The sequence below is a fragment of the Xenopus laevis genome, chromosome 1S (genome assembly GCF_017654675.1).
Source record: "Xenopus laevis strain J_2021 chromosome 1S, Xenopus_laevis_v10.1, whole genome shotgun sequence".
Lineage (NCBI taxonomy): Eukaryota > Metazoa > Chordata > Amphibia > Anura > Pipidae > Xenopus > Xenopus laevis.
The window spans coordinates 116,146,467-116,158,776 of record NC_054372.1 but is presented as its reverse complement, the minus strand read 5'-3'; the positions used below and the strand labels follow the sequence as shown (position 1 = coordinate 116,158,776).

The 12,310-nt window shown below is 35.9% G+C and overlaps 1 protein-coding gene across 8 annotated transcripts in view; it reads left to right on the top strand.

The window, feature by feature from the left end:
* kdm4c.S (lysine (K)-specific demethylase 4C S homeolog) overlaps nt 1-12,310 on the top strand; it is a 121,001-nt gene that overhangs the window by 15,909 nt on the left and 92,782 nt on the right. For all 8 annotated transcript variants that reach the window (XM_041580115.1, XM_041580116.1, XM_018243809.2 and 5 more), the window contains 2 exons: nt 3,010-3,124; nt 11,214-11,407. In XM_041580115.1, coding sequence (XP_041436049.1) covers nt 3,010-3,124; nt 11,214-11,407 — 309 coding nt within the window. The remainder of the gene's footprint in view (nt 1-3,009; nt 3,125-11,213; nt 11,408-12,310) is intronic.

The window sequence follows — 12,310 nt, the reverse complement described above, 5'->3', positions numbered from 1 at the left end:
GGGGAGGGGTTTAGCGCCCTGGGGGTTTCCTTCTCCTTTAAATCTTTTTCTTTTGTCCTGTGTTGGGGGACTTAGGCCTACCCTCCCTGTTTGACACTGAATCTTTTATACATGTATATAGTTACTCCCTTGTGAGTTTTACTCTGTTGTTGAGGGGTATTTTGAGATTCCTCTTCTGTTTTGGGTTGCTATGCTCCTTCTTCGGTAGAAACTGGAAGAAATAGGAGGAGGCAGGGAATGAAGCCCAGAGCAGGAGGAGTCACAAGTTAACAAGTTAGTGTCCATTCTCCAGCTGCAGGATCTTCATCCCCATGGTGCCTGTGTCCCCCAATATAGGACAAGAGAAAAAGACTTAACGGTGAGTACAAAAATCTCTCTTTCTGAGGTCAGACATCTCTTGTTTGAGCCATTATACACATCCAAAAATGTATGGTATGTGTGAGCAGGCTTTGCTGGATTCTTTAACAGGGTCACTCCCACCTGATTGTCATCCCATTGACTAAAAACAGCAGACTCGGATTTCACCTTCAAATTATATACTTCTAAAGATTCACTTACTTTTGCCACATACAAAACATACAATGTTATTGAATAATTACATGAAAAAATATGACCAAATATAATCATGTTTGTTTCATTTGTTCTTCACTGTCTTTTAGGCTTGTTTAAAAATCATATGTTTTAGGTCACATTCATAAAATAAATATAGAACCTTTAAAGGGTTCACATACGTTCAAGCACCACTGTATGTGCTGAAGAATGGTTGATGGTGTAATTTCTTAAATTTCTCACTAGTATTGCTGCTTTCTGGCTGTTCAGAAGTCAAATTAGTCATAATCACTTGCATATGTGTGATACCGGACACCTGTAAAGTTCAAATTTTCTGCTTTGTTACTTTTGGAACAAATAATCTAGCTTTTGTACAGCAAGGAGAATCAATAACTGTTATAAGCAACTGTTCTAAATTGCTCCAATTTTTGTTGAACTTCTCTCTGTCTCATTGACTGGTTATTTTGGTATATTTTTTAAAAACATTCTTGTTACATAACAAATAAGCTACAATTCCAAGCAACTTTCCAGTACGCTTCCAAATTTTGAAAATGTCTCTCCAATAATTCAGGACATTAGAGTCTGTACATAACTTTTGACTCAGACTTCTCATCTTATGGTACCTCTGACTACAAATTGTCTGTTTTTAAAGGAACAGTAACACCAAGAACTGAAAGTGTATCAATATAATTAAAACGTACTATTGCTCTGCACTGGTAAAACTAGCGTGTTTGCTTCAGAAAGACTACTATCATTTATATAAATAAGCTGCTGTGTAGCCATGGTAGCAGCTCTTCAAGCTGGAAAAAAGGAGTAAAGGCACAGGTTGCATAGCACATAACAGATAAGCCCTGTCCAATACAATGGTGTTTTATCTCTCTTACCAGTGCACAATATTATATATTTTAATTACTTTATATTATAATATATATATATATATATATATATATATATATATATATAAAAAAAATCAACAATTACATATCCATCATATATATATATATATATATATATATCTCAATCGTGCATAAATGCATATCTTTGTATTTCAATAAAACCATAAATATGTGAATAAATATTTAATATTTTTAACATTTTTTGAAAAATATTAAATATGTATTCACATATTTATGGTTTTATTGAAATACAAAGATATGCATTTTTACACGATTGATATATATATGATGGATATGTAATTGTTGATTTTTTTTTATATATATATATATATATATATATATGTGTATGTTCACTATATATGATAGACACTTAATTGAAACACATGACTCACATTGAAATGCTGATTGAAAAAGGGCACTGATTGGTTTGTAATGGAGCACTTTTGTTATTTAATGTGTTTTTAGAAAGTTTTTGTATCATCCTTGAAAAACGTCCAAATGTGGACCGAAACGTCGGTTTGATACCATGACAATAAAAGATATTAAATTTTAAAAAGGAGTGCTGGTCTACTGATAATTGATATCCATCAGCAACGAGTGCGGATACTCATTGGAAAGAGTGTGTGTGTGTGTGTGTGTGTGTGTGTGTGTGTGTGTGTGTGTGTGTGTGTGTGTGTGTGTATATATATATATATATATATATATATATATATATATATATATATATATATATATATATATATATATATAGATAGACAAATACAAGATTCCTCTGCACTCAACCCATTATCAATATATTTAAGACAGAGACATTTTGTGCATACTGCTACTGAAAAATGCCTTACCCTTTAAACATATATTGCAATATATTTAAGCTGGCCAACTACGTCAAAGTCATCCCATATCTGGCCAGTCCTATGCTCAATTTTCATCTGATTCATTAAGAATTCTATGGTTTAATTATACATTTTATAAAAGGGATGAATACGTTTTACAGCCCTTTTTTTATATAAGCTCAATCAGTTAGCCTTTGTTTAAAAAAAAATGGGTGCAACACTATCTGAACAGCCACAAACAAACAAATATAATTTTTTTTTTTTTTTACTATACGAAGACATTTCTGTTTTCACAAATTGAATGAAAGCCATGTTATACAACAAACCATTTCCCAACATCCTTTAGGATCACAGTGTAATGCAACCCCTCCCTTAGCTTTCCAGGCAATCTGTGCAATACCCACTATGGAAAGCTTGAGGGACACCCAAGTCCCAGAATCCATCACTTAAATCATCATTGAAAAAAAAACCCACAAGTTTTATTTCTGCAAATTCAGATGGTGATGGTATACTTTCCTTTTAACACCTTTGTCTTTCATCAGGTTAGTGTGTTTGCCTGCTGACTTTTTAAGAATCGTTTAACTCTTTAACTCTTCTGGCCAGTCACCATAGACAAACTCCGAAATGTATTTTTGGCACATGTCTGGATGTATGAAAGGATGATTATCCATCCAACAATCTTTTTTTATATAAGAGTACTGTTTTAAAGAAAACCATATTTATTTCAGGTATTGTACTCCCACATACATTGATTACGAGGATCTGGAACGCAAGTACTGGAAAAATGTAACATTTGTGCCGCCAATATATGGAGCAGATGTCAATGGAAGCCTCTATGAAAAAGTAAGCTTAAATTGTAGTCATTTAAAAATAAAATTTAGAATTTCTAAACTTTCTCTTTGTTTATCATTAAATGTGTTGAGTTATGGTTTGGGTTATACTCGAGTATAAGTCGAGTTTTTCAGCATCTAAAATGTGCCGAAAAAGTCTACCTCGGCTTATACTCAAGTCAGTGGGCAGTAGCTGAGATTGCAGTCACTTTTATTATTTATCATTTCTATACCAACATTTCGCTTGGGGAGAGACTGCAATATCACACAGCGACCTCTGTTGGTTATATGAAAGAATAACAGTGACTGCAATATCACACAGCGCCCTCTGTTGGTTATATGAAGGATTAACAGTGATGGCAATATCACACAGTGCCCTCTGTTGGTTATATGAAGGATTAACAGTGATGGCAATATCACACAGCGCCCTCTGTTGGTTATACAAAAGATTAACAGTGATGGCAATATCACACAGCACCCTCTGCACATGGTAGTGGGACAGTGGGACAATGCACACAGTAATCCATTTGGCAATTCTCTGTCACCATCAACTTTGCAAAGAAGTCCGGTTGATCGCTGGGGGGGTCTCTTTGGGGGAATGTGCGCTGCTGGGAGACAGGGCTGTAGTTGTGTCTAGGCTTATACTCGAGTCAATACGTTTTCGTAGGTAAAATTAGGTACCTCGGCTTATACTTGGGTCGGCTTATACTCGAGTATATACGGTATATAAATTATTTATTCATACTTTGTAACAGAGAAAAACAATTCTGATTTACCCCTGCTCCACTTGTTAAGTATTATGGGCAGACTGCAGAGGATTCAGTATGCCTGTATAGATGCAGAACTCCTCATAATGTGTTTATCACAAACAAAAAAAGGAAAAAGAAATGTAGAGCACACTGCCTAATTAAACAAACCCACTGTTTATTGATCTATTAAAAAACACAGGTGGCTGCTGAGAAATCGATACCTAACGCGTTTTGGGAACATTACTTAATCATAGGCTCATAGCCAGAACCAGTATGAAGGAAAGGGTATTCAAGCACATGATTTCATTGGCCCAAAAATGCACTTTTTTTTTTCTTTTTTGGGAGGATCAGAATGGAGGCCAAATGGGCGGTCGGATTGTGGGATGGCATCAATGAAAAGATGTGGCCTCGATCTGACGGGATTTTCTAACCTGCCCGACTTGCGGACAGATATCGATCAGGAAAACACATAGGCTGATAAGCTGCCGGCTTGGTCTGTCTGCAGCTTTTATAGGCCTGTGTATGGGGGCCTTTAGGCTTTGTTTCAAGACTGAAGGATTGCAAATAAGAGACATCTAGCTGATGTTTTTGCAGTCAGCTAGGATACTGTCAAGACAAATTCATCCTTCTATAAGTAAGAAACATTTAAGGTGCCTAATGAGAGGATTTTTAAATATTCTTTTACTTATATTTTTAAATTTTGTAAACACTTAAGTAGTCATAGTATCACTTTTTAAATATTGGGAAAGAAGTGAGACAACACAGTCTAAAGAGAGATAAAGGTAGACAAAACATCACTATTCAGCATTATCTCATAACCATGACCTTGGCAACCATTTGATGATTTCACTGGGTTTTTCTTTGTTTTGATACAAGTCTGCCTTAATAGTTGTGTTTAATGCTGCCTTAGATGGAGTCCTTGGACAGATGGCTAGCTTGTTAAATGTGGAGGTTTTGGTTGTTTTGTTCTGTGGGTATGTCAAAACCGTATGATAATCCAAAAACTAATTTTGTCTAGATTCTCTTGAACTGTTTAATGGATATGGTGCGTGGCGTGAAATGTACTGCTAATCACATTATTTATAACTTGGTGGAGGAACAACACTCATATTTTCCTTTCTATTGATTTACATGGTAATTGCTTTGGTCTTGATTGTGCACACGCTGGTTAGGAGTGTAGAACTTGGGACTTTTGAACACCATAGTAGATTCAGGTAGAACAGTTTTGGTAAATTATTGCCCTCGTTGTTAGAATATTCCAATATAATTTGGCATATTACAGGTGAAATTCATAATCATGGATTCCGTAGTACATCAGTGCTGCACGCCATAGCTGTAGAATATAAATATGTTTAACCTCACTACAGTAGACTGATCAAACTTGACTGCTGGCTATTGATATATACACTGGTAAGGAGCAGCGCCACTGTTTTACAAAAAGCAGGCAACTGTCCAGCCATGACAGAAAAAATTACTGATTGTTTTCTAGAGATGAGTCGTGCTTGTAGTTTTTTCCTTTTTTGGACCATGCGCCTACAAAAAACATTGAGGAAGCAGAGAGACAATTCAACTTACTCCTTGCATTGTTATAGAATTAAAAATTAGAATAAATAAAATTGCTGCCAGTGCCTAAATCGGTGTACATTTTTTATAATCCCTGCTGTAATACTAGTCCGACAATTGCAAAGTAGACCATGCAAACTTAATGTTTTTATGTCTGATTACAAACAAGGTGATCACTGGGTTAGAGCTGGTGTTGAAAACACTAAAGAGTAGTATATGTAGTTGCAGGAGTCTTCTTAACAGCAAGTTAAAGGCTTTAAGATAGTGGGTCCCAAATTGTGAGTCTTGTCAGGTGCTCCTAGCCTGGAGTCCAGTTAGGGTGAGATTTGGCCAGAATATGTATGAACGCTCCAAGATAATCTTGGAAGTGTTCAGGGTACGATATGGACTGAACTTGAAGTGCACCTCCGACTCTTTTTATACATTAAGACTTAAATAAGGACAGCTCTAGGCCAAGATAAGATTTGGGATGTCAGCCTAAGGTTAGGTAAGATTTGGCATGACAACCTAGGTCAGGGAATGATTAAGGCTTAAATAAAGACAACCTAGGTCTGGTTAAGATTTGGGATGAACATTTATTGGTTTTCCTAAATAGTTGGTTCAACTTTAAGTTAACTTTTAGTAGATTATAGAATAGTTTTTGAATTATTTTCCTTCTTCTTCTGACTTTTTCCAGCTTTCAAATGGGGGTCATTGACCCACCTAAAAAACAAATGCTCTGTAAGGCTACAAATGTATTGTTACTGCTACTTTTTTATTATTCCTCTCCTATTCATATCACAGTCTCTGATTCTAACCAGTGCATAGTTGCTAAGGTAATTTGAACCTTAGCAACCCAACGCTGAACCTAGAGAGCTGCTGAATAAAAGGCAAAATAACCACAAATTAAAAAAAAAATGAAATCCAATTGGAAAATGTCTCAGAATATCACGCTCTACATCATAGTAAAAGTTAACTCATAGGTGAACAACCCTTTAAAGGGCAACTAAAGTCTAAAATAGAATAATGTTAGAAATGCTGTATTTTGTATACTAAATATAAACATGAACTTACTGCACCAGAAGCCCAATTAAACAAATGATTTATGCTTTTAAAGTTGTCGCAGAGGGCTGTCATCTTGTAACTTTGTTAAACATCTTTGCAATACCAAGACTACGCACATGCTCAGTGTTGTCTGGGATTCAGTTGGGAGGTTAAGCTTAGGGATCGTCATAAATGATCAAAACAGCACAAGTCAAATAATAGCTGCCAGAAGCCGATACAGCAAGACCGATTAATAATCAGAATATACAGACTGCACTGGGTCTGTGGATACAAATCTACACAGTTGTTACAAACAAACAAAGCTGCTCAAGTTCTGGGAAGTAAGGTGGGAGGCTCCCCTGTCGTTTGAAAGTATGATCATTTCCCTGCACAGCAGTTAGGGACCTTCTGAAGTTTCCTAACTGCAGCTGTCAGAGCAAGTAAAACGAAGGGTGAATTTCACTGCATACAGTCAGGTTTCTTATAAAAACGGTACACATTTTTTAATTAAAGTATATTGGAGATAAGTTTCTTTTTTTCATTAAAGAAAGTAAAAATGGGATTTTATTTTTTTGCCTTTACATCCCCTTTAAGATAACAATGCTTTTATGTGTCTCTAATCCTGTTATTAGTTAGAGGGCCCTAGATAAATGTTGCAAATCACTGCTCTAAATGCACCTTAGTTTCTTGCTATACATTAAGGCTTGAATAAGGGCAACATAATTTTATAAACGGCAGGGAAAATAAGTGTTGAACATGTAAACGTTCTCAGTAAATATATTTGTGCAACAATAAGGTTGCAAAGGTCTTTGGAGGGCTTTTTGGTTTAACACCTCATGAGATGCTTCTTGTGTGATACGTTGGTAATGAGAAACATTTTTATAGGCCATCAGTCAGGACTAAACCAGCTGATATTAATTTGCACACGATTGCTTTCAGACAGATTTCAGCAGGTTTCTTGGCTTTCCATGCCTTTTTGCGCCTCCTTTTCTTCACATGCTTTATTCCACATAACTTAATTTATGGACTTATTTTTTTTTTTGAGTACTTTGATGTGTGGATTACTTGGGTTGTTACGACATCTGTTGTAAATTTCATGTCAATAGCCCCCATTAGAAATATGTTTACTGAGAAAAATGTTACCTTAACTGCTGGGGTTACAGCTAAAATTTTAGATTTTTTACAAACCGTAGCCAGTAGTAGTTTTCTCACACATTTCCACCAGGTGGTGCCATGACAATTTAGAACGCTTTAAAATGTTTTTCCTCATGATAACAATCCAGGAATATTGTGTTAATTTATTTTATTAACTAGACTTTTTAATGAAGTTGTTTTGATTTCCAAAATAAATGTCAGTCTTGCTGTACCTATCTGGGAGCTCTTTTATTTCCTAACCATTTATGAATATAACTGCTAGTGCCCCAAGCAACAGAACTGAAAAAAAAGACATAGATAATAGGTAGAGAATCAATCAGAAAAAGTCTCTCTTGTTTTCAACCCTTGCTGATTTGTCTGCATACTATTTTGCATGCAAACATTGAATTTGTATTGGACATTTAATTTGAAGTGCCAGCAGAGTTTCCCGTTTCATTTGCACTCCGTGCCAGCTGAATTTTGAATATTTTGTGCTCCCTCACTTTAAGGATATTTCCTGGGGTGGATTTTTAGTTTACTTTGGAAACTATGCATTGTTCTTTTTAAAGGAGAACCTGAGCTTTCTAAATTTTTGTGTATTTTCAATTCTAGAACAAGCAATAAAAGAAAAAAAAAATTGCCATTTTTCATATGATATGGGGATTTATAACACACAAATATTTTATTTTACGCACAAAAATTCAGCAGATTTAGAAAGCCTCAAGTGTCTCTTACGTGCAAATATGAAATATGTATAGTTTTATGGAGACTTCTGACTTCTATAGATAAAAAACTTCCAGTAGTAAATTACCAAATTTTCAAGCACTACCCACTTTTCATTCCAAAGCCAAAAAATCCTGGAACAGTAGGTTTACCCCAGGAAACCATATATTTTTGAAAAGTACACGTTCTACCAAATCTAAAATGGGTAACGATATCTTTCTACTCCAAAGTACCAAACATCAAAGCATTTCTCAACTTATGATCACTATAAAAATGTATGAAAATTCTGAAAAATCACCTCAAAATCAACTCAAAACAAATTTGCAAGTGCATATCTCCCACATAGCATTATGGACCAAGAAAAAACATCCTAAATATGAATGCCAGGGGTCTACTGAACAGAGTCTCAATGCTTTCCCAAAGTGTAATCAACCATCAGAATCACAGTTTGTAAAACTTATTCAAAGCTAAACTATTCAGACAGAAACAAGTGAGCAATGCCTATACAGAACTAAAAATGCAATACAATGGTTAAAATGCAATAAAATTACTAAAATGCACCAAAATCACTAAAAATTGTATATACTCTCCGAAATAACATTCAAAATGTATTGCACAGTGTGTTGGTGAATACACTATTCGCAATGGCAATAAAAAAAAATTTCAGGCAAAAAACAGGACACAGTAAAAAAAAAAAAAAGCTATAAATTGTGTTTGTGTGTAAAAATGTACATACACTTGGCAAAATAAAGGTTGTATGCATGTGTGCACTTATGCAAGTATATGTGAGTAGTGTGAATGCATGAAACCCCCCAAAAATGTGTGTGTGTGTGTGTAAGTGCAAATGTAAGAGTGTAAAAAGTGTGTGTAAGTGTATTTTGTATGTGTGTTACACTAACATGGGGTGTGTAGGCTGCAGATCAGTGTTCAAGAAGGCTGGAGGAGCTGGAGGGAGTGGTCTGATAGTTGATCCGGGTTGGGGGGCATCGCTGGAGGAAGTAAGTGCTGCAGCAGACACGTGTCTGCTGCTCCTATGGGTGACCTATGGTGATTGCACCCCAGGGGCCACTTTCCCTTCCCTCTCTGCTGAATGCTTTTTCAAAGACTGGCTCCTCCCTGCATGTATGCATTTCTTGGGAAAAGTATTTCCGCACTAGGGAATAGTTTCATAGGCATGAATCTTCCACACCATTAACTTTTTTTTATAGGGAAGAGATTGCAGCAGCCAAATTGGGCTTAGAGTCAATCCTGCCCTGTATGTGGCTTTTATAGGAGAGAGAATGCTCAGACCAACACCTGTTTGTTAAAGGTATAGGACCACCATAAAAAAAGAACAGGTAAGTGGGTAGTACAACTACATGGTAGTTTGGCCATTCTTCCTGCTGAATAACTCTGCTAAAGTACAGAAATACACAAAAAGGGTAGCTGTAGGAGCACTCCAAGGCTAAGTAAATTATTTGTATAATTAAAACTGATCTGGCCAAATTAACTACAAACATGAAAAAGAAGGTGGGCATATCGGGGAGATCTGCTTGTTTGGCGAATTCAACAAACAAGCAGCTCTCTTTGTATGGCCCCCATTACTCCCCATTGGATCGCGCAACAGACCACCTTCATTCCCCCTTGTGTTCTGAACTCGGTCAGCTTTGTAGTGGAAAGCTTCTGCAATCAAGCTTTTTAGCAGTGCCTGCAGTTTAAATTTATGTTTTTGTTTCTCCAGACTGCTTTTGCTTGATTTTTGGGGCAAGGTTGCCCCAAATCTTCACTACAAAGCTCACTTTGGTTAAGAGCACTTATGCAAGCTGTCCAATATTCATTATAAGAAACTGCAGCAGAGCATTTTGTAAGTGGAATTCTGAGTGAAGCAGTTAAAAAAAACCTAAAGGGGATATAAGAAATACCCTTTATTTTGGATTAAGTATTAAAAGATTTTGGTGTTACTGTCCTATTAAGACACAAGAAAGCATGGATGGTGCAAAATCATGGGAAAATCTATAAAGGAACCTATTTCAAAGCCATGATTTAAATCCAACCAAGACTCTCTGGAACCCTTTAAAACTCTAGTTGCATAAGTGTCATCCGACCAGTCTGAACCTGGGGCAAAAGCACACTAGAACTTTGCGAAGCTGATAGCCTGCAGGAAACGCCATTTTGTTCTTAATATTTTTCTTATTAGAGCAGTCTGTTTTGTGTAAGATTAGTTCCTCCAATGAGAGAATGGGTTAATGATTTGAATAATTTTTTAATGTTCTGATAAATCTGTTTTGTATTAACTATTTAAGTAGGAGAAACTATGTGGTGGTTAAACCCAGGTAAAGCATCTTGTTGTTTGCAATCTGAACATGATTTAAGATGTTAAAAATAATTGTCTGATAAACTAGAAAGAAAGTATCCTTTCACATTATACATTTGGGACCTTAATATCGATAGGTTCACTGCATGCCTTACAGTTCATTTCCTGAGATAAGAAGCCTTCTGTGATTTCTAAAAGGTCAAGAAATAGATTGTAGGTGTCTCAGCATGGAATAAATGTCATGGTAAAGTGTATCAAACCTTACGTGACTGTATTAGTGTAAATCCCAAACAAACAATCTTCTGCTATTGCTCTCATGTGTTTCAGTATTAATTAGAACTTTATCTAATGCCTCACCCTTTGTCTAGTTCGTTGAATTTATGAGCTCTTCCTCCCGCCTTTTGAAAGGCTATTCTCTCTTGTGAATTATGATTTGAATGCAGAGGGCTGTAAATATGCAACCGATGTGCTATTTTTTTGTAATCGAGATCCAACACCAACCGATAAATGGCTTTTATTTAGTTTCTGTTGGCATACTGATGTTACCCAAGCCACAGCAATTAGTTACTGTGTAAAGTTATAGTTTATACTTTAATTAAGTTTGGTCACTTTTCTAGGATGTTAATGAATGGAACATTTCTCGACTCAACACCATTCTGGATGTTGTAGAAGAGGAATGTGGAATATCTATTGAAGGTGTTAATACTCCTTACCTCTACTTTGGTATGTGGAAGACAACATTTGCATGGCATACCGAAGACATGGATCTGTACAGCATTAACTACCTCCATTTTGGGGAGCCAAAGTCATGGTGAGTATCTGAAATCACTCTTATTTTTTCCAGTGCAATTGGTGTGAAAGAATCATGCCACACATTCCCGGTCTCCTATTTTATTAGTATTTAATATCTGTGCAAGTGCTTATATCTTCAGAAACCAGGGTTCTTTAAGTTGGAAGGTTATGGTACTAAAATTGTTGAGGTGAACCTCACCTGGTGGACCTGTCTATTACCTCTGGTCACAATTTTCAAAGACTGGCTCCTCCCTGCATGGATGCATTTCTTGGGAAAAGTATTTCCTCACTAGGGAATAGTTTCATAGGCATGAATCTTCCACACCATTAACTTTTTTTTATAGGGAAGAGATTGCAGCAGCCAAATTGGGCTTAGAGTCAATCCTTCGCTGTATGTGGCTTTTATAGGAGAGAGAATGCTCAGACCAACACCTGTTTGTTAAAGGTATAAGACCACCATAAAAAAGAACAGGTAAGTGGGTAGTGCAACCACATGGCAGTTTGGCCATTCTTCCTGATGAATAACTCTGCTAAAGTACAGAAATACACAAAAAGGGTAGCTGTATGAGCACTCCAAGGCTAAGTAAAATATTTGTATAATTAAAACTGATCTGGCCAAATTAACTACAAGCATTAAAAAGAATAATCTGATTTCTGTCCATTTGCATATATCTTCAAAAAAGCACATAAATTCTAATGCATGTGGCTCAACATCTGTTTTCTAAGTGTTTGTTATTGTTACCGTAATTAACATTTTAGTTTGGACGTCACTGTTCCGTTACTATGTTATATAGCACTGATCTATTTATGCAATGCTTTTCAGACATAGTCTGAAAGATATATTTAAAAAAATTGCTGCATTTTTAAAAGAAAGTTTTTCAGATTTGTTTACATTCCCTTTATTTTTCTATACATTTTTTAG